We start from the raw sequence: 20468 nt of genomic DNA, 5'->3' as shown, positions 1-20468 counted from the left end.
AACGGCAATCGCGTTAAATGGCAGCCGACGCGCTGCGCATGCACTTGAAGAAGCGATGGCCATCTGGAGCGCGAGCCAGTCAACGCGCATCTCGCGAAATGGCGAGAACGCTCCGATCGGCGCAGGCAAACACCCATTCATCCTGCTGATAGTACGGCCGATCGACAAAGGACGCCAAGAACGACGACTAAGACGACTAAGACGAGTCCCTTGAGCAACTAAAATCCACGTAACGTCAGGGCTGTGGACCGCTGCTGTAACGCCAGCGTCTGCTGCAGAAAGCGCGCGCAAACCAAGTGGTTCGTCGGCTTGAGATGTGAACAACCGCAGGTTTGTTCGATTTCGCAATATACATTGACGCGAGCTGGTATCGAAGCCCAGTCCTCGGACATGGGCGAGGAAAAGGAAGTCGAAGAAGAAGGATTAACGTTCTTCCTCGCAGTCTCTCGGGGCGGCGGCGAGATGCGAGTGCATCGATGTGGAATCGAAGCGTGCACGGGCGTCGTGCTTCCTCATCCCTTGCAGCGCGCTTTCGATATTCGTATATTGCGCACTTCAAGATCCGGGATCCTCCCGGCAACTTTTCTGAAGGGCGCTGCATACAAAGCGCCCATGTCGGCCCTTCGGATACGTTTCGCGGTGGGATTCGGCGCTTGTATGGTATACAGGCGGACCGTGATATCCTCTAAGATCTGAGGTCCAAAACGACGTTGAAGTTGTGGCCGGGGCCAGCCCGATACTGGAATCGAGTGTAGCGCGACCACCGATGTATCTTGGTGCTCACATTTGATTTTGCCATCCCGCCGCAAATGCTGCCCGAGACCGTTGAGCTCCGCGCCTTCCAGTTCTATGGCTTCGCCTGCAAGGGCCTCTTTGCGACCGCCGACCTCCCGGCCAACACGCCGGTCTGGACGTGGGACAAGGCCACCGAGCCGCTCGAAACGTGGACGCGCCACGAGATCATGGCGCACGCCGACCGAGAGAAGCTTGTCAACTTCTCGTACATGGTCGGCGATGACGCGTTCGCAACGACGCTCGCGCCCGAACGCGACCCGACGTGGTATTTCAACCACGCATGCGATCCCAACTGCTGGTTTGAAGGCGATGGCCAAATCGTGACGCGGCGACCCGTCAAGATGGGCGAGCAGCTCTGCTACGACTATGCGTGCACGGAAACCGAGGTACGCCATTGTCGCATGATGTCATGGACTTATATGTATCGCATGTAGTCGTCGCTTCATGCGGGCATGACGTGCCAGTGCGGCAGCGACAAGTGCAGAGGCACGCTCAAGTTTGACGATTGGCGAAGCCGGGCGTTCATCAAGGCCAACTACGGCCACGTGACCGATTTCATCATGAAGAAGCACGCAGAAAACAGGTATGCGCTCGACGACCCTGCTGCGTAGCCACTAGCATGAGATGCGTAATACAACCTTCCAATAGTTGGTACGACTCGCGCATGGAGCTGCGCCACAAGAGCAAATCGTCGCTGGGGCTCTTTTGCCGCGAAGACGCCGATTGCAAGATCCAAGCCGGCGAGATCGTCCTCGTCTTCTCCGGGAAGGTCATTCACAAGGACCAGTTTCTCGAGTCGGGCGCAATGACGGCGCGGGACTTTGAGATGTCACTCCAAGTGCACAAGGACTTGTGGCAAATCCCGGCGTGGAAGGTACCTCGGCGACCAACGCATCTGCATCGCATGACGGGATGTGGTAGGAAACCGGCGACAAGATCGAGACGAGCGACTACATCAACCACTCGTGCGACCCGACTTGCGGCATGCAGGACTCGGTCACGGTCATTGCCATCCGCGACGTGTACCCGGGCGACGAGATCACGATCGACTACTGCATGGTAGCCATTGTGTCGTCGTCGCCACAGTGCGTCATCCTCGCGTAGGTCAACGATGGGTGCAACGACGAGCCAAGCGACAACTTTATGTGCAATTGCGGCAGCGCCAACTGCCGTCGCGAAATCACGACGCTCGACTGGCAGCTACCCGAGTTGCAGAGCCGCCTCGGCCCGTACTTTGCGCCGTTCGTCAAGCACCTCATCGAGAACCCGCCGTTCGTCGGCATCCCGTAGCTCCCGCCCCTCGCACACGATGATGCCATGCGTGGGAAGAGACGACAATGATGCATCCCACTGGCAATACCCCCGTAATATAAGGCCTTCGATCTCCTATCTGATGCGGCAGCTGCGATCTTTCGAATTTTCGCCGTTCCTGATTCGCTACGATCTAGCCAATCGCATCGCGCGTATCTTGTGCCGAAAATAAGACTGCCGAGAAGTACCACGCACTCATGCCACACACTGCGTCCCACGCGTGCACCGGCGCGAGCTCAGGCCATGAGCGTAACGACAGGGCTGTGCTCCAGCTCGACACCTTGTTCGTGAATGATGTTTATCATTCGCCGTGCAATGTCAGGTTCGGCACCGGCTGTACTGTGGTGCGTCCAACTGGACCGTCGTCGCCCTGCCACCAACGCAGGCCGGAACGTCAAGCGGTAGCAGCGTTAACGTGATGTGCGTGCATGCGTTGTGACACCGTCTGGCTCGCTGTCACGCGTAGCGTCGCCATGGCCTTCCGGAACGAGCGCGCTGTTAAATATGGCAGATGCCACTATTACGTATTTCGGTGGCATGGCGGTCGGTGCAGCGAGCTGCGCGCATGGCTCACGTCGCCGCGTAGGAAATCCTCGAGGTCAAGGTCTACCGTGCGCTATGGCACGTCTGCCGACCGTTCGTCCAGTGGCTCGTGGCGTCCAAGGACCTGCGCCGCCGCGTCCCGCTGGCTGCGACCAACGAGCGCTTTGGCGTGACAACAACGACCGCAGGTACGCCGCCATTTGTGCGAGCCATGCACGAAAGAAGCATGCTAGACGTGTTTCCGTCAACCGGCTCCGGGCTTGTTTGGATTCATGGGGCGTCCGTCGGCGAGTGCTTGAGCGCGCTCCCGCTCATTCACGCGCTGACGCACATGCATGGCGCACGGACGGCGTCGGGTACACAGCGCCTCGACGTGCTCTTGACGACGACGACGCCCAGCGCGCGTGCGCTGCTTCAGGAGCGGCTTCGTGCGGTAGCTCTCTCATCCTGTGGCCTGCGCTTGAAGCCAGCATGTAGAACCCGCATGCGCATTGCATCTTTGCGCCGCTGGACCACCTTCCGTTTGTCCAAGCCTTTCTCTCGACGTGGCAGCCAACGTACGTACTACTGCGCTCCGTCGGATGTCAACAGCGGGACGTAGCGCGGCGATTTGGGTCGAGTCGGAGTTGTGGCCCAATATGATCCTCGAGGCCGCCAAGCGCAAGGTACTTCACGTCTTCCATGCGCACCTCCAAGGCAATGTACTAGATGCCCATGGGCTTGGTCAACGGGCGCATGTCGGCCACGTCGTTCGGTCGATGGAACTCGTGGCTTGGGCGGCGGCTGGCGCAGCACCTGCTCGCCCCGTTCGCATCACTCACGCTGTGCCAAAGCCCCGAGGTTGCACTGCGATACGGCTGACGAGCTCAGAGTCGACGTCGTAGGACCTCTACCGGTTCCAGGCCCTTGGCGTCACGTCGGCCAAGTACGTGGGCGACTTGAAATTCCGTACGTCCTTGACGATGGCTCGTGTCTCGCTGCAAACCTACGGACTAGTCTCGGCCAAGCAAGCAGTCAACGCAGCTGCACGCGCACGTCTCGAGGACGCGCTTCAAGGTCGCTGCGTCTGGGTCGCCGTGAGCACGCACGACGGCGAAGAAGCCATTTGCGTACGCGCGCACATGGAGATTCGGCGAGCGCATCCCGGCGCGTTGCTCCTGCTCATTCCTCGGCATCCGCACCGCTGCGACGCGATTCAAGATGGCATCCACACGGTAGACCGAGCTCGACAACTAGGTCGCTCATTGTCTGGCGCTAGACCACGCCGCTGCGAACCCAGCGGCGCGCCACCGACAGCACTCCCAAGCCCGACACCGATGTCTTTATTGTCGACGTCATCGTACGACCCTTACACGGAAGGCGAGGTGATAGGACTGAGACTCGGTTAGGGCGAAACGCAGCTGTACTTTGACGTGTCGCCCATCGCCTTTGTCGGTGGTACGACGTACTATACCCGTTCGAAGCCGACGCTTGGCGTAGGATCGCTCGTCGACGTCGGCGGCCACAACGTGCTCGAGCCATTGCGCTCGGGGTGCGCTGATTTCTTATTGCCCTTATGGCTCAGTAGTGAGATTAGGTGCGCGGTGCTGCACGGCCCGCATATGGACAACTGCACGTCGGTGCTCGCGACGCTGGCGACGATTGCCGCTCCCATTCACTGCGTCGACGAGGCTTCGTTGGCATCGCATGTGACGCGCTTGCTGTCGACGCCAACGCCGTCGCGCTGCACGTCAGCGGATGCGACGGCGCCAGTCCAAGACGCGCTCTGGGCCGCGCTTGCCCCGTTTCTGGAGCGTATCACACAAACGAGTGCGCGTGGGCAGTCGTTGTAGTTGTTTTGTTAGTATTACAATGCACAAAAGGGGGCAAAACCGCGTCCATGTTTAGTAAGGGCGATAGCGGTCCGACTTGCCGCCGCCTTGCTGGCCTTGACGTTGGTAGCTGCCGTAGCCGCCGGACGGCGGGTACCCACCGGTCGGGTCGTCGTAGCTCGGCTGACCCTCGGCGCCGCCGGCATCGCCGCCCTCCGGCGGTGCGCCCGACGGATCGTATGGCGGGTAACCGCCGTAGCCGCCAGCACCATAGCCGCCGTAGCCGCCGGCGCCGTAGCCACCGTAGCCGCCGTAGCCACCATAGCCACCGTAGCCCGCCGCAGCCGCAGCACCGCCGTAGCCGCCGCCGCCATAGCCCGCCGCACCGTAACCGCCGCCGTAGCCCGCAGCGCCGTAGCCGCCACCGCCGCCGTAGCCACCGCCGTAGCCACCACCGCGACCGCCGCCGCGACCGCCGTAGCCGCCACGACCACCATAGCCGCCGCGGCCACGGCCGCCGTAGCCAGAGTCGTAGCCGCCGCGACCGCCGCGCATCTCGCCCTTGGGCTCGGCGCGCTTGATCTCGACGACCTTGCCATGGAGCTCGTGCGACTTGGAGATGACTTCGGCGACCGCGCCTTCTTCTTCAAAGCTCACAAAGCCAAAGCCGCGCGACCGCTGCGTGTCGCGGTCCATCATGACGATGGCGTCCGTGATCTTGCCATAGTCTTCGAAGTACGTGCGAAAGTCGTCGTTGGTGACGGACGGAGGCAGCCCACCGACAAAGATCTTCTTCGACTCGGTGGAGCGGCCGCCCGACGCATACCGGTCGCTACACAAGCACACAAGACGTCAGTGGACGCTCACAGACCTCGTCGAGTGGGCTGGCGCAGGGCGGCAAGAGAGTGCGGTGGACAAGAGACCATAGATGTGGGGAAATCGACTCCTCGTTACATCTGCCTGTGCTTGATGCTACTGCACTCTCCTGCCTCCTTTCAAGCACAAAGCTTTCGCTACCAGTGATCACTACGAGCAAGGAGCATCTAATCGAGACGAACCTATAGCCGCCGGCCGACCCGCCCTGCGGCCGCGCGCCTTGGCTGTCGCGCGGTACGGCGCGCTTTACTTCAACGTTGCGCCCGTCCAACGTGTGCGTATCGCTCAGTACACGCTCAATCACTACAATCGACGACGATCAGCGTCCTACGTCCTCGCCTCTATAGCTACCAGAAGGGTCCTCAAACGTCACAAAGCCAAAGCCACGCGGCTGGCCAGAGTACTTGTCCTTCATGAGCGCCGCGTCCGTCAGCGCGCCGTACTTGCCAAAGTGCGAACGCAAGTTGTCTTCCGTGGTTTCCCAGCTCACACCACCGACAAAGATCTTGCCCGCGCCCGTCGACTGGTGGGCCGCGGCCGGCGGCGCCGAGTTGTACCCGCCCATGTGGCCCGCGTCCGCGTAGTAGCCGCCGCTCTGATCGTCGTTGTGGTACGAGGCTTGCTTGTGGGCGCCCATGTCGCCGCCATCATGGTGGCCATGCCCATGGCCATGCCCATGGTCGGCGTGGTGGTGCTCGGGCTCCTGGTGGTGGTCGTCTTGCTCGTACACTACGCCGTCCATCTTGCTCGTATGCGAATTTGGGAATGGCTGGTTTGGGGCCGAAAAATTAAATACTCGTTTGAAAAAAATACTAACGCATTAAAAACCGTGTGTATTTTATTTCATGTCGTGTGATACAAATTATAAGTACGATAAAAATTGCCTCAAGAAGAATACGCCGCTCGTTGTGTATTATTTTAAAATATGACATAAAAATCCGGCACAGAACCCCCACAACGCATAATCGAACACTACCTCTTAAAATGAATTATTCACACGCACCACATATCTTATTCGCATGGTAATGATGGGCAGAAGATGCGATCTTGGCGAGCGGCAGCAGCATGCGCTGACGGCTTCCGCGTGGTCGTCGCTGCAGCATTGGCAGAACAACGGCAAGGATGGTCATGGTCGCTGGTAGATGCGGTGCTGGGCCAAGGCTAGTCATCCTCGCCGCAGCAGCTCCTCGCCAGCCCACCGTTCCACCGATCAGATGCGGGTGCACAGATTCCGCCGTGAGCGGCAGCAGCTGGCCATGGAGCTTGGCCAGGACGACATCCGTGGCAACGCACGCAAGGCGCATACGACACGGTAGCTCCATCCATTGTATCGGGTATGGACTTGGCAGGTCGACAGTATAGCGAAGTGACGACTGCATCAGCCAACTTCATGTTATGCGGTTTATTGGACAAGGTTGACGCAGACGGGATACCACGCAGAGCTCAGAGCTCGGGCGTCGTCTTCTCCATCATCTTGCGGTAGATCGCCTCGACCTGCTCCTCGCCCGAGATGCAAATCTTCAGATCGCGAATGATACCGTCCTTGAGTCTACGCAACCATCGATGTTTGCGGTGATGAGCTTCCACGCAGGTGTACCGGTAGCACCAGCCATGTACTTGCAGCTCCTGGTCTCGCTGCCAGGCGTTCTGAACGATGCGCGTGTGGCAGACGTTATAGACCGACTTGGCCACGTTGAGTTCTGTGAGCAAGTCGGATTTCTTCTTGTCGTCCGAGAGGCCTACACGTGGTAATATGACCTTGCGAGCTCGTGCATTGCGTGTTACGCTCAAAGACTGCCGTGTTGTCGCTGTAAATGTCCTTGATGCTGCGAAGCCAGTTGTCAACGAGTCCAAACTCTTGTTGGGACAAGGCCGCGTTGACACCGCCGCAGCCGTAGTGCCCGCCTGAAGCCAGCAATGAGGTTGCGTCGACGTAAGAACAGAGCATGGCAACGTACACACGATGACGTGCTTGACTTTGAGTACGTTCACGGCGTACTCGAGCACGGAAAGCGCGTTCAAGTCGGTGCTCACTAGGGCAAGGATGGCATGAGCATGGTATAGCGTCGTCATGACAACGTACAAAACTGGTTGGCAATGTTGCGGTGCACAAACACCTCGCCCGGCGGAAGGTCCAAAATCTGGTTGGCCGGCACGCGCGAGTCCGAGCAGCCTACGTGGCGCGTGAGACTCGAGCATGCGACGTGGCGAAGCGTACCGATCCAGAGCACTTCGGGCGTCTGCGTGTCTGCGAGCTTGGAGAAGTACGTCGGGTCGTCTTTCTTGACGTTGCTTGCCCATTCCTTGTTGCGATGGAGCAGTTCCTGGAGGCCCTTTTTGCCATGCGAGAAGGCCACCGAGCGCTTCTGCGCCTGCGTGCCAAGCGGGCCTAAGCGTGTCCATCATGAGCCTCGACTTCCTCATATGCAGGGCAAACCTGCGGCGCGGACGACCGACGAGGCAAGGCGAAGACCCAAGCGGCTGTGCATGCTGCTGCTAAAATCCAAAATGATCTGCGGCCGGGTCCGCGCCGGTCATTTGCGTTTTACTCTTCAATCCAATACGTTAAACGGAATTGGGTGACGTTATTCGTTTTGAGAAAACGAAGTGAAGTCGGGTGACATCGCCAGTGCCGATGTATCCACCATCTTGACAGCTTGGCGCCAACGGAGAGCTCAACGGGCTCCGCCGCAGCGACGGCCGCTTCCCACATGTGGTATGCACAAGTTGTCATTTTGCCCATTTAACCGCGGTCAAATGCAGTTTTTATGCGCCCGATGCAGCGGCTGTCGACGCCGCCGGTCGATTGCACTTGAACTCAGCCGACACCCGAACCCATCCCGGTTCCTTCGTCGATCTTCCAGCAATCTGGATACCATTACGACAGTGACCAGTGTCGAGGCCACTGCAGTGTCGACACAACAATTGTTTGTGTAAACCCAAGTGGTGTCGGAGCCGGCTTTTGAAGCGGCGAGAAGCCGTATCTTGCTAGCTACACCTTAGTAGGTAGCTATCCTACTAACTAGAGCACGTACCGGGTCCTACTACTTGTAGAGTAGAATCTATAAGGCCATTCGCCGTCATATGTGCTTGACTAGAAGCTTTCAATTCAGATTGTTTGGCGCATTATGACATTTGCTATAACACTCGAGGGCTGAGCGTGGAAGCAATAACACGAGTGAGATAGATACAGCTTGTCCACTTAGATAGCCTAACAACAGTGTGATTACGGCGCCGGCTCGGCCATGACTTGCAGCAAGCTGCGGTTGTACGCCTTGACCTGCATTTCCATCTGGATGAACGTCTACCAAGAGGTTTTGCAGCGCCACGGACTCGAGATGGTATACCTCTTCCATGTCTCGCAGCTTGTGCTCGTACTCCTTCTGCTCTTGTTGCATCTACTCGACACATGTTGATAATACATTTACGACCATGAAGGCAGTGTACCTTGCGCTGCAGCTCCTGCGCCGACTGCTGCTTGGTGCTGATCGCCAGTTCAATACCGCGTGTCTTTTCCTGGCGCTGACCCAACTCGTTCAAGGCCGACTCGAGCGCCTACGCATGAATTCCTCCGTCCCAACCGCTCCATGCTTCATGACAAACGGTACGTGTTCCGCAGCCTGCATCTTCTTGGAGCCTTGCAGCTTGTACTGTTCGAGCTGCTCCTTGCGCTGCTGCAACAGCTTTTGAAGGCGCTACGGAGAAGATGAGCGTCGCGTTCGAAGGACATCGATGATGCGAACCGCGTGGTGGGCGACTGCGTGCTTGGCCTTGTTGTAGCTCTCTTCAATGAGCTGGTGCTGCGCCTTGACGTTGTCCTTCTCTGCCTTGCAGCGCGCCGTGTCCACTTCAGTCTCTTGCATGAGCTCAATGGCCTTGTTGGTTTCCTAGACCCGACCCCGCGATTACGTCACAGCCTTTAACCCACGTTCTACCTTGTCGGCCCGGGCAAACACATCGTGGGTCATCTGCAGCTCGGTCGTGCGTCGGTCCAAGAGGTCGAGCTCTTCCTTGGACGCATCGACTTGCACGGCAATGTCGGAAATTTCCTGTTGGGGAAACGAGAGTTGCGTGTTGGTAGCCTCCACGATAGCTGACGCACCGACTTGAACCGAGCGGGTGAGCTCACAATCTTGCTCTGGAGGCGCTCTGTCGTCTTGTTGGCCTCGAGGACTGCGAATTGCACTGACGCCTAGTTGAAGGCATCACAGTATGGACACGGGAGTGAGTTGCGTGTACGTAGTCATCGCGGAGCTGGTTGCTTTGGTTCTTCAAGCCAGCGTTTTCATGGCGAAGCACGGCTTGGCGCTTGTTGAGTACGTTGATTTCGCCTTCGAGGATGACGCACTCTTCCATGACCTGCTGCAGCGCCGGCGCTTCGTTCGCTTGCCGAGCCCTACGATTGCGTGTGGCAGAGGACAGTGCGGTCGACGCTACCGGAGCTCGTCGAGCTGGCGCCGCAAGGCTGCATTCTCGTCTTCGGCTTCTTGGCGCAAGCGCAGTTCGTCGTCCTACATACCTCATTCACTGCATCTTCTTCCTTGGTGTCGGTCATGCAAGTAGATAGATCGATACCGTCTTCTTCTCGTATTGCGCGAGGAACGTCGTGCGCTCTTCCTTGAAGCGCGTAAAGTTGATGAGCGCGCTGAGGATGCGCCGAACGCGCTTGAGCGTCGGCTTTTGCACGTCGGCCCAGCCAAAGTCGTTGACGCCGGCGGCGAGCGTGAGCCGGCAGGCCGTGCGGTAGTACGCGATCTCGGGAATCGAGTCTTCGTGGAGCTGCGGGTACTCGAGCGCGCTGAGGCCCGAGAGCGCAGGCTGGCACAGCTCGTCTTTGCCGATGCCCATGATGACAAGGATAAAGTCTTCGATGACCCGACGCACCTACGACTGCATGAGCGCCATGCGCAGGGTCGTCGCCGTCTACCGCGCTCGGCTCGCAGTTGCGGATGTCATCCTCGGCGAACGTGATGCTCATGCCCTTGAGATGCAGGAAGAGGTCCGACATCTTGAGCACCGGGAACGAGTACGTTGACGCTGGCTGGCTCATCGTGCTGGACGTCGTCGATGGGCGAGGGTTTGAATTTGAACAAGCCGACTGTGATTGGACCATACCGCAGAGCAGCATTCGATTGGTCAAAACTCCGGCTGTGACCACCGCGCGCGCTAATATCACGCAACTCTTGCCGACCAAGCGCTCCCAAGCAGTCATGGCACGGCCAGGCCAAGTGCGCATCCTCAACAAGCCTACTTGAACCCCACAGCAAGGGTACATTGATGCTGTACCGCGGAATAGCATCGCACTAAATTTGCGCTTTCGTTTGCACCAAGGCTAAAGTTGGGTGCTGCTAGCGTCAACATAGTAGTAGTCTTCAGCATGAAGCTCCTCGCCATCGGCAAGGACGATGCCAAGATGCGCTTGGACCGGTGGCTCAAGGTCCACTTCAAGCGACCGCAGAGCTTCTTCCAGCGCCATCTCCGAGAGGTGCGCTCGTCCTCCTGTCGATATGCTACTGCTGACGTCGCCTTCTAGAAGCGCATTGTGCTCGTTGACGTCCTCGACAACACCAAGCACAAGGCCGATGCTAGCTACAAGCTCATGGCCGATGCCAAGTACCGCATTGGTATCCAAGCGCATCTCTACGCCGAGCTAATCGCGGACGCATTGCCCGCGCCAACGCCGACGCCGTCGCTTCCACGTCTGCCCGTTTTGTACGAGGACGATGCCATCCTCGCCGTCTTCAAGCCCACGAACCTCGCGACGCAGCTCGGTTCCAAGACCCTCGACTCGGTCGCGACGCGCTACCCGCAGTGCAAACTCGTTCACCGTCTCGACAAAGGTACGCGACGGACAGCAGCCAGGTGCGATGGGCGTGCGTAGGTACCTCGGGCGTCTTGCTACTCGCCAAGACGCGGCTCGCGGCCGCCGAGCTTGCAGAGATGTTTCGCACCGAAGAGGTGCTCGACTTGCGTCTACAGAGCGGGACTCACGACGGCGCTAGGTGCACAAGACGTACCTCGCACACGTCACGTGGCCAAGCACCGGTGGTCTGGCCACAGAAGGGGTCATCGATCATCCGTTGGAGGCCAAGCCGGCGCGCACAACCTACCGGCTCTTAGAGCGCGTCGGGCGCACCGCCTTGCTGGAGCTGCAGCCGTCGACCGGACGCAAGCACCAGCTGCGACGCCACTGCGCCGACATTCTCGGTGCCCCGATCGACGGCGACCGTCGCTACGGTGGCGCCGCGAGCACCCGCCTATGGCTGCACGCCATGCGCGTTCAGTTTTTGCATCCGCTCACCAAGCGCCCGATCACGATCGAAGCACCCTTGCTCGATGCGCCATCCAGCACAACGAAAACTTAATACTAGTCGTCCTGGTATATGGAGAGGGTTAGGGTTCGTACTTGCTAGTAGACGCTCGATGGATAATAAATTTGAATTGTCGTTGTTTATAGGTTATTGGACATAGTCGACCATTGTTGGGACCTCCGGCGCATACCACTGCGCTTGGTGCTGCTGCAGCAGTAGCGCGAGGAGACTCGTGTCCTTTCGCCGTTCTGCAAAGTGCAAGGCGAGGCCGCCGACGCGCGCGCCGTGGCGCAGCAAGAGCGTGACAATGTCGCGGTGGCCGAGCATGCTCGCCGCGTCGATCGGACTCGTGCCGTTGGCTTTGGCCACGTTGACGTCCGCGCCGGCCACCAAGAGGAGCGCCACGATGTCGCGAAAGCCGCGCTGGCACGCGATAAAGAGCGGCGTCGTGCCGTTGTGCGTCTGCAGATTGAGCTGCACGCTCGGGAGCGAGAGCAAGTAGGCAACGAGCGCGACATGGCCTTCTTCGCACGCAATCAAAAGCGGCGTCAAGCCGGACCGCGTCTGTCCGTTGGGATCGGCGCCGTGCATGAGCAGATGCAGCGCAATGTCGCGGTGGCCCATGCGCGCGGCGATGTGCAAGGCCGCGCTCTTGTCGTCCATCACCGCCGATACGTTCACCGCGTACTTGGTCAAGCAGCTCACGACGTCGAGCTTGCCTTCTTGGCTCGCAATGTACAGGCAGCTCACGCCGCCGACGCGCGTAAAGTTGGGGTCAGCGCCGCGCGCCAAGAGCGTCTCGACAATCTTGTGGTGGCCCATCTGGCACGCGAGGTACAACGGCGTGACTCCATTGTCCATGAGCACGTTGGGGTCCAAGCCGAGGTTGAGGAGGTCCAGCACGATCTCGTGGTGGCTGCGCTCGCATGCCAAACAGAGCGCAAGGACCCACTCGGGCGTCGGCTTGGGCGCGTGAAGGCCGCGGACGAAGCTCGGGCGCCGCGACCGGTGCCGAATGAGCTGCCGCACGGTCGAGCGTGACCCGTTCTTGGCCGCGACGCAGAGCGGTGTCGTGTTGGACGTCGTTGTCGCGTCTGTGCGCGCATTGTGCGCCAGCAACGTCGCGACGATCTCGGTCCAATCCATCTCGGACGCAAAGTAGAGCGGAGTCGCGAGCGAGAGCGTCCGCGCGTTGACGCACGCGCCCTGTTTCACGAGCGCGTCGACCGCGCCAAGGCACCCGCTGGTCGCCGCGAGGCAGAGCGGTGTCGCGCCGTCCTTGTTGGTGACTTCGACGTCGGCGCCGAGGCTCAGGAGGATGGGCACGAGGTCTTCAATGTCGTGCTCGCACACGTAGAGGAGCGCGGACGCGTAGCTCTCGCTGTCGAGCGGCAGATCGACGAGCGCGTTTGCACTGCGCAAAAGCGTTTTTTCAAAGACCGTGCGGAGCGGCATGCGGTGCTGGAGCGCGCCAAAGTCCTTGAGCACGATCGAGAAATGGACTTTGGTGAGCTGGTGCGTGACGCAGCGCGCCCACTCGGTTTGGAGGTCGGCCCACGGCGACGCGCAGAGCAGCTCGTAGTGCGCCGGCGTGTGCGACGCGACAATGGTCTGGAGCGACGGAAACCGCGTCTCCAAGTGCTGCACGAGGTGGAGGCCGACCCGCGTGTTGTGAAAGTCGAGCGTGTGCAGCGACGGGTGGTGGCCGGTGATCGCTGTTTGCGCGAAGCGCCCGGTCACGAGCTTGCAGTTGCGGAACGAGACCGTATGGAGGCGCTGCGACTGCGCGTTGAGGATCGCGAGGAGGCCAAAGTCGGTGATGTCGAGGCAGTCGTCGACGACGATCGTCTCGAGCGACGACCAAAAGCACGACGTGAGTACGAGGAGGTCGCGGTCGCAGAGCGAGCGCTGGCCCGTAAAGTTGATCAAGCGCACTTCGCGGTAGCTGTTGATGGTCGAGAGGAACGCGGCCTCGAGGTTCTTTGCATGGAGCGGCGAGCGCACGCTCAGGTCGAGGACCGCCATGTCCAGCGTCTCGATCAGGCCTTTCCAGCCGCGGCAGACGGCCTTGGCCACGTGGTGGTCCTTGACGTCGAGGTACGAGAGGACGTGGCGCACGACGCCCTCTTCGCCGAGCTTGTCGAGGTCGCTGCGCGCCTTGGCCCGGACCTGGGTCGACTCCGCTTCGGATACGTCGAGCGCTCGCTTCATACCTCTAAATCTTGACTGCGTATGCATGCTATCCTCGCCGACTTGGCATGCTCAACGCTCAAACGCTGTTTCGCCATGCTCAACGCTATTCTCCGGTGGCCAATCGGAAGCGACGTTGAAATACAACGACCAATCCAAACGGCCGAGATCTATTTTGCTGGAAATCCAAATTTATTCTTGTCGAACCTCAAAGCAGCTGGACCATCGACGATGACCGCCCAACCTGGAAGAGCTCGCCACGCATGAGACCATCGAGCTCGGCCAGCGCCTGCGTCGCATGGAAGACGCACACGCTGTCCGAGTCGCCCGCGACGCCCTTGAGCAGCCGGTAGATGGGCGTCATGTGCTCGGATGCGATCGCAAACACGTCCCGGCCCATGAGCTACAGCACGCATGCACCGTCAGCACCAGCGATGCAAATACCAAACGTACGTGGAGCATTTGGTGTAGCACGTACACGGCGCCGCGGCGCAGCGCAATCTGCGGCTCAGTATGACCGCGCTCGACCTGGAGAACGTCCTTGACGACCAGGAGGACATCGGTCAAGAACGGATGAATCGCCCAGCGCAGGAGACCGCAGACCTACATGTAGGCATGCGTATAAGCACGTAAAACAACCATAGGCATCAGGTCAACCTCGGCCAAGTTGGAGAGGCAGCTCGCTCGGTACGTGGCGTCGGCCAAGTCGGTCGTGGCCGACGTCGTGCGGATCGCGCCCAAGTACGCGTGCACAAAGCCTCGGCTGTACGCGGGCAGGACCTCGCCGCATCGCCGCGCCGTAAACATGAGCGCCTCGCTGAGCTTGATGCGCTGATCGAGCGAAAGAGTCGCCGTCGCGTCGGTCGCTGCGTTGAGGAGCATCGGGATCGCAATCGTTGGGTGCATGTCGGCCAGACTCGCGAGCGCCTAAGGTGCGTGCACTCCCACACATCCCGCGCAATAGAGCACAACGTACTTGAATTGACGCCAGAAACACGTAGCTCTCGACGTCGTGGAGGTGCGCGAGGAAGAGCTTCATGAGCGCGGCGACGTCAATGGCCTCTCGGCTCCGAATGAGTTTGTTCAAGCGCACGAGGCCGCGCGCCCGCAACGGCACCGACGGGCTCTGGAGGTCCTTCTCCGACAGCGCAAGAATGTTGGCGAACGTGAGCGCCGTGAACTTGGGCTCGGGCTCGGCGTGCGACGCCCGTGCCAGCAGCTGCAAGCGAAGCTCCGACGCCATCTCGGCAATGTCGATTTTCGGGTGCATCGAGAGAGCCTCGAGCGACGGAAGCAGTTGCTTGAGCAGCGCTTCTTCGTTATGCGCCCGGTCGCGCGCGCCGACCTCGAGGATCGTGGTGACCATACCAAGGCAGACGCTCAGCACGTCCATGGCTGTCTCATCGTCGTCGTCGTCATTGGACGAGGGCGGCGTGTACACAGAGTGCGTCGACGTCGACGACGTGTACATGTCGATGACGGTCACGAGGCACTGCAGAATCGACGCGCCGCTGCGCAAGACGGCGGGGCCCACGACCTCGGTGAGAGCGACGAGCAGCTGCAACATTGACGGAGCACTCTCTTGCGCTTGGACTACGGCAGCATAGGCCTCCATGCCAGCCGTTGCTGATGACGTGGACGACGCACCGGTCTTGAGCTGCATGTAGCTGGTCAAAAGCGACGTGAAGAGATCGCCGACAACATCGCAGGCTTCGAGCGCTGGCGCCTGGAGCAGGTCGACGACACCAGCAACGATCACGTCAGTGGGATAATGCGTGTCGAGGGCGGTGATGGCGGCGCCGCCCGAGCCACCCGCCGAGAACGTACACGCGAGATGTGAAGCAGACGCAAAGCCGACGGGCAGTACGCTGGCGCGGTGCGTCGGGTTCACAGGTGCGACTGCGCACTGCAGCAGCAAGGCCGCCAACGGCGCTGCTTGAATGTACGCTATACCACTCTGTATGAGCGCGTCTCTTGGGCTGACCTACCTGCGAGCAGTTGCTGCACCGTCTCCTTCCAGTAGGATTTACTAGCGCACACCCAATGCAGATGGACGCTCGATCGAAGGCATGTACTACTACCTTGCGACGCAAAAGGCGTAGAGCAGAACAAGCGGACGAAAGAACGGCGCAAGCGCGAGAAGCACGGGCGCCGGTGGCGGCGGCCCCAGCAGCATGACTACCATGAAAACTCAACACAGCATATGATGGAAGCGGTGCGTACCGTTGAGCGCGGCGAGGCAAGCACCGAGCTCGTCTTCGGTGGCGATGAAGTGGATGTCGTCGCTCTTCTCAAAGACGTCTCGTGGCTGGCTCTCGACGCGCAGGAGCGGTCCGAGCAGCGGCTGCAAGAGCGTGCTGTCGACGTGCGCAAGCGGATACTCCAAGATGAGTTGGCACAGAATCAAGCCCGTCGTTTCCCGAAGGAGCTTGGCGGTTTGGGGCAAGTCCTTTGCACTCAGTAGCTGCAGCAGCTGCGGTGCGACCGCGGCGAGGTACGCATCGCGTTCGTACCCACGCGGGCAGCGCGCAATCTATACGGCAACGGTTTCGTATCAATCTATCAGTCTATCAAGAACGTACGAGACTGGCGACTTGCATGCGTGCTTGCGTGTTGCCTTCGTCGACATTGCTCAAAAGCACTTCGACGGTCGAGTGCACGCCGCCAGGCTTGAGCACGCACGCTGTGAGAAGGAGACCGCACTGGGTCTTGAACATCGCATCTGTACATTGCAGTGAGGATTCGAGAAGTAGGCAAAGGAATCGAGTACTGGGCGACCGGTGGCACTGCCCCAAGACGGCGCGGACGCTGCTCATCGTGACGCGAAGCGGGAGGTCGTCCATGAGCGCATCCAGGAGCGTTTGGGCGGCAAGCGAGTGTGGGCCCTTGGACACATGGCGCTCGTACACGAGCGCGGCAAAGATATCACGGAGGTACGCCGGCAGCAGCATCGGTTTGAACTGCGAGAGCTGCAGCACGGTGAGAAGGCACGAAACGACGGTGTAGAGCTGGTCGTGCGGCGACGCGGTCGGCAGCTGACTACCGTGGGCGACCACCGGCTTTGCAACTAGATACACCCGTGAGACTGTAGGCGGTTGGGAAAACTGCGTACTCTTCATGGTCTTGGACACGACGCGCTGATCGATTGGCACGAGAATGCCAGTTTCGACACACGGGTACATGCCCCACGTCACGAGCAGCTCGATGGCTGCCTGGACGCCCGTGTAGTCGCGCAGACTCAAGAGGCACAGCGGCGCGCGCGGCTTGGCGGGATTCGCATCCGGCGGGCGTGTGGTCTAGCGCTCGACATACGTATGGATTCGAAGGCATATTCTGGGTACCTCGAGTGCCTCGCCTTTGACAATGGCGGTGGCGAGGTCTTGCAGAAGAGCGACCAGACGTGATGCGACGACCGAGCCAACGTTGGCATGGCCAACATCCGCTTTGATGCCCATCGCTTGCAGGATGTTGTCTGTCATGGCCGCCGTCGCGTCCAATGGCACTGCTCGGATGGAGTCGACGCAGTGGTTGATCGCACGCATCGAGGCGCCGAGGGCGTCGATGGCCAAGCGCTCAAGCCCGAGTTGGTCAGCTCCCGCGGCCAGCGTGCTCATCGCTCGCAATACTTGTCGGAATATCCACCAATCACATTACATCATCGCTGTATCCGGCGCTTCGAGAGCATTCCGGATACAAACAGGCTTTATAAATGCTTGCTATTTATTGCTCAAAAGCATTAGAAAGCAATCGATGGCAGACAAAGACCTTGCGATGGCGACACGTTCACGCAAGGACCATCTCGCCACGTTTCTCTTGTGCGTATTTTAGTAATATAGTATTCACCTAGAATCCTACGATACTATCATGCTTCCAACGCTGCCTTGAGACCCTAGCACCGGCCTTTGCCTAAAATGCGTCAGGATCGCAGAATTGCGACGACACAAATCATCCGAATCCGGTTGCCATAGTGTCGATTTATCTTGTGGTGGTGCTGGTGGTGCCACCATATGGTGAACCCAGCAGCAGGTGGCTGGATCTGCATACTCAATTCAAGCTATTGTAATAGACGTGCACCCGTCGCAGTTGAAGTATTTCGAAAATATCCTGCTTCCAACCACAGAATCGCCATGCTCCGCGTCGCGACTGCCACCCTCCGCCGCCGGTCCCGCGTCGTCCGCGCTGCCTTTGCCTCGTCGCTCTTCGAGACGCCGGCCACGCCTCTGGTCCGGTACCGGTCGCACTCGGCCGTGCTAGAGAAGTACGCGCCCATGTACACCAAGTCGGCCAAGCGCACGCGTGCCGACGAAGACGACGAAGACGAGAACATGGGCCCGAACCCGACGCTCAACGTGAACCGCGTCGCGTTTATCGGTGGCGGCAACATGGCCGAGGCCATCATTACGGGCATGATGACACAGGAGCTCTTGCCGCCGAGCCAGGTCCTCGTCTCGGCGCCGAGCCCGGGTACTCGAATCCCAGCTCCACCGCCATGGCTAAGACGACGGCATGATGACTAGAAACACGCGACAAGTTTGACCAAATGCACGTCGAGACCGTCGATAAGAACAAGAAGGCGCTCGTCGGCGCCGACGTGGTGATCGTCGCCGTCAAACCCCAAGTGCTCAAGCAAGCGGTAAACCGCCAACGCTCGACTAGGAACTTATTCTACGTCTGTAGGTCTTTGAGGATTTGAAAAAGTATCTCGACCCAAATGCGCTCGTCATCTCGATCGTGGCCGGCGTCACGATCGATGGTACTACCCTGGCTGTTCCATACTGGTCTCACCACGGACGACTAGCGTACAAGAAGGAGCTCGGCCCCGACACGTGCATTGTGCGGTCGATGCCCAACACGCCTGCCATGATTGGCGAAGGCATCACGGTCTGGACGCAGTCATCCAACGTCAGCGACGTCCAGCATGATCTCGTATACACATTGCGTGCTCCCGGCTCGGTGACTGTAAGTTGCGTGCATGTAGACAAAGAAAATCCTCGGCGCGTTTGGCAAGCAAGTGTTTGTCGCGGACGAGAAGAACCTCGATATGGCCACGGCGCTCTCGGGCTCGGGTCCAGGTACAACATGCATGGCTACGCGCACGCCACCACTCGTGAACGCTCGTAGCCTATTTTTTCCTTGTCGCCGAAGCCATGATCGACGCCGGTGTCCACATGGGCTTTAGCCGCACGGTTGCGCAGGTAGTCGCTTCGCACTAAGATCTGCGAAGATGCTCAACCACGTCCTAGAAACTGGTGCAGCAGACGATGCTCGGGTCGGCGCTGTACATGCAGTCGTCAGGCTTGCACCCAGTCGTGCTTCGCAACAACATTACGAGTCCCGGTCCGATTTGGCTGAGACGACGAATGTCTCGATGAACCACGATTGTACGTAGGTGGCACGACCGCCGCCGCCATGTACCGTGCGGAGAAGAATGGGTTCCGCGCTGTGATTGCCGACTCGATTTGGGCGGCTTACGACCGCTCCAAGGAGCTCGGCGCGCAGGCCGAAGCCAAGTCCCACGACCATTGATACTGCAAAGGAATACACAGCACAGTCGCATGTTGAACGCTTCGTGTGGCAAAATTACTTGTCTTCCAAGTTGATGCTCGTGCCAAAGCGGGCGTAGAGGACCTTCTTGAGCGCCTAGAGATCGCAATATGCGAATGAGTGCATCGGTACCACAGAGCGGACTCACCGCCTGGCGGGCCTCCAACGACGCCTCTTCGGCCTGCAGCTTCTCCACCTTGGCTTGGGTTTTCTACGTCATCATGGTACGTCATGCGTGGAGCCATCGACCGATACCTCCGTCTGGGCTTCGAGGTACTCTTGGGCGTACTCTTCCGAGACCTGCACAAAGCTTTCGCCGATGAAGAGCCTACACAAGCAGCGATGAGCCCGACGTTCAATGCGACGTGTGATTGCCATACTGGACATTGTCGCCTTCGCCCATCATGATTTCCGTGTTGGCATCGTCGAGCGTCTCGAGCTTGTCCTATATGGCGGCGAGTCTAAGTTGCACGGTACGGTGCAGCAGGATCGCACCTTGAGCGCCTTGACCTCGTCGCGGACGTCGGCCAAGCGCGAGTTGTTGCGGCCAAATTCGTTGATGCGGTCCTGGTCTTCCTTGCGGACCTACCCCGCATGCGCCCATGAGCCCATGCGCCAGAGGATCGCAATCATCGTACGTCGACTTCGACTTCTTGTTGCGGCGCGAGCATCGTCGTCGTCTTTTCTAGGAACGGGTGGATTGACGCAGCGCGAGATGCGTCGAATTTAAGGCCCGCAGCCAATCGTGTCGCTCGCAGATCGTCTTTTTGTCCAATCCTGGGCTCGTTTTATAAATCGATGCCATTGGTTGAAATAGAGTATAATTCGTACTGGACGCTATTGGATTGGTCGAAACGAAAGATCTCAGGCACGCAAACACACTACAAGTACTGTGAGCGGGTAGTAGTGTTAAAATGGTCGGTGACGATAAACAGGGGAACGTCGCGCTGGTCTCTGCGCCAGTCCCTCCAAGGGTGTGCAGGCGCGTGGAAGCTGCATGTGCAGACCGTCGCTTTGACACGCGTGTTGACGCCTTTCCCACGTTCCGTCGTGGGCCGTCCATGTTGACGCCAGGTTGCCGTCGGCA

The 20468-nt window shown here is 59.4% G+C and overlaps 10 protein-coding genes across 11 annotated transcripts; 4 read left to right on the top strand and 6 right to left on the bottom strand.

The window, feature by feature from the left end:
* The first annotated feature begins 699 nt into the window (after positions 1-699).
* SDRG_03550 (hypothetical protein) lies at positions 700-2195 on the top strand. Its single transcript, XM_008609185.1, has 5 exons — positions 700-1181; positions 1230-1378; positions 1444-1669; positions 1717-1854; positions 1900-2195. Exons 1-5 carry the CDS (start codon positions 810-812, stop codon positions 2083-2085), a joined length of 1071 nt encoding a protein of 356 aa, XP_008607407.1. The 5' UTR covers positions 700-809; the 3' UTR covers positions 2086-2195.
* Positions 2196-2294: 99 nt separating this feature from the next.
* Positions 2295-4541, top strand: SDRG_03549 (the record flags this gene model as incomplete). 2 transcript variants are annotated; one of them, XM_008609183.1, is made up of 12 exons in its annotated part: positions 2611-2649; positions 2693-2837; positions 2883-3082; positions 3127-3206; positions 3251-3314; positions 3358-3489; positions 3534-3597; positions 3646-3863; positions 3908-3988; positions 4038-4086; positions 4129-4180; positions 4226-4481. In XM_008609183.1, exons 1-12 carry the CDS (start codon positions 2611-2613, stop codon positions 4479-4481), a joined length of 1380 nt encoding a protein of 459 aa, XP_008607405.1. The 2 variants fall into 2 exon arrangements, with proteins under 2 accessions (XP_008607406.1, XP_008607405.1); XM_008609184.1 differs by having other exon boundaries at positions 2295-2837; positions 4226-4541.
* On the bottom strand, positions 4533-6102 carry SDRG_03548 (hypothetical protein; the record flags this gene model as incomplete). The annotated part of the gene is made up of 3 exons (XM_008609182.1): positions 5688-6102; positions 5519-5639; positions 4533-5292 (listed from the first exon to the last, which is right to left on the bottom strand). The coding sequence occupies exons 1-3, from the start codon at positions 6076-6078 to the stop codon at positions 4533-4535; spliced, it is 1272 nt and encodes a 423-aa protein (XP_008607404.1). The 5' UTR covers positions 6079-6102.
* A 563-nt stretch (positions 6103-6665) lies between these two features.
* SDRG_03547 (carbonic anhydrase) lies at positions 6666-7837 on the bottom strand. Its single transcript, XM_008609181.1, has 7 exons — positions 7774-7837; positions 7555-7725; positions 7420-7509; positions 7295-7369; positions 7122-7241; positions 6934-7075; positions 6666-6885 (listed from the first exon to the last, which is right to left on the bottom strand). The coding sequence occupies exons 1-7, from the start codon at positions 7823-7825 to the stop codon at positions 6780-6782; spliced, it is 756 nt and encodes a 251-aa protein (XP_008607403.1). The 5' UTR covers positions 7826-7837; the 3' UTR covers positions 6666-6779.
* A 678-nt stretch (positions 7838-8515) lies between these two features.
* On the bottom strand, positions 8516-10437 carry SDRG_03546 (hypothetical protein). The gene is made up of 11 exons (XM_008609180.1): positions 10264-10437; positions 9912-10220; positions 9774-9847; positions 9576-9732; positions 9439-9528; positions 9272-9385; positions 9080-9223; positions 8945-9031; positions 8784-8891; positions 8684-8734; positions 8516-8640 (listed from the first exon to the last, which is right to left on the bottom strand). Exons 1-11 carry the CDS (start codon positions 10384-10386, stop codon positions 8563-8565), a joined length of 1335 nt encoding a protein of 444 aa, XP_008607402.1. The 5' UTR covers positions 10387-10437; the 3' UTR covers positions 8516-8562.
* Positions 10438-10687: 250 nt separating this feature from the next.
* Positions 10688-11786, top strand: SDRG_03545 (hypothetical protein). Its single transcript, XM_008609179.1, has 4 exons — positions 10688-10821; positions 10870-11176; positions 11218-11294; positions 11339-11786. The coding sequence occupies exons 1-4, from the start codon at positions 10714-10716 to the stop codon at positions 11699-11701; spliced, it is 855 nt and encodes a 284-aa protein (XP_008607401.1). The 5' UTR covers positions 10688-10713; the 3' UTR covers positions 11702-11786.
* Positions 11760-13916, bottom strand: SDRG_03544 (hypothetical protein). Its single transcript, XM_008609178.1, has one exon. The coding sequence runs from the start codon at positions 13883-13885 to the stop codon at positions 11795-11797; it is 2091 nt and encodes a 696-aa protein (XP_008607400.1). The 5' UTR covers positions 13886-13916; the 3' UTR covers positions 11760-11794.
* Positions 13917-14018: 102 nt separating this feature from the next.
* SDRG_03543 (hypothetical protein) lies at positions 14019-17466 on the bottom strand. Its single transcript, XM_008609177.1, has 12 exons — positions 17179-17466; positions 16950-17133; positions 16420-16904; positions 16061-16370; positions 15919-16015; positions 15826-15866; positions 15485-15784; positions 15277-15430; positions 14814-15216; positions 14495-14764; positions 14291-14440; positions 14019-14240 (listed from the first exon to the last, which is right to left on the bottom strand). Exons 1-12 carry the CDS (start codon positions 17449-17451, stop codon positions 14046-14048), a joined length of 2862 nt encoding a protein of 953 aa, XP_008607399.1. The 5' UTR covers positions 17452-17466; the 3' UTR covers positions 14019-14045.
* Positions 17467-17964: 498 nt separating this feature from the next.
* SDRG_03542 (pyrroline-5-carboxylate reductase) lies at positions 17965-19363 on the top strand (the record flags this gene model as incomplete). Its single annotated transcript, XM_008609176.1, has 8 exons — positions 17965-18301; positions 18355-18470; positions 18515-18590; positions 18636-18763; positions 18816-18909; positions 18959-19032; positions 19081-19174; positions 19227-19363. The coding sequence occupies 8 exons, from the start codon at positions 17965-17967 to the stop codon at positions 19361-19363; spliced, it is 1056 nt and encodes a 351-aa protein (XP_008607398.1).
* A 54-nt stretch (positions 19364-19417) lies between these two features.
* On the bottom strand, positions 19418-20052 carry SDRG_03541 (hypothetical protein; the record flags this gene model as incomplete). The annotated part of the gene is made up of 6 exons (XM_008609175.1): positions 19418-19477; positions 19530-19592; positions 19637-19709; positions 19762-19826; positions 19877-19966; positions 20020-20052. 6 exons carry the CDS (start codon positions 20050-20052, stop codon positions 19418-19420), a joined length of 384 nt encoding a protein of 127 aa, XP_008607397.1.
* Between the last annotated feature and the right edge of the window lie 416 nt (positions 20053-20468).

This window comes from Saprolegnia diclina (genome assembly GCF_000281045.1).
Source record: "Saprolegnia diclina VS20 unplaced genomic scaffold supercont1.8, whole genome shotgun sequence".
NCBI lineage: Eukaryota > Oomycota > Saprolegniomycetes > Saprolegniales > Saprolegniaceae > Saprolegnia > Saprolegnia diclina.
Note: the sequence above shows the minus strand (reverse complement) of the source record. Positions and strands in the feature narration are given on the sequence as shown.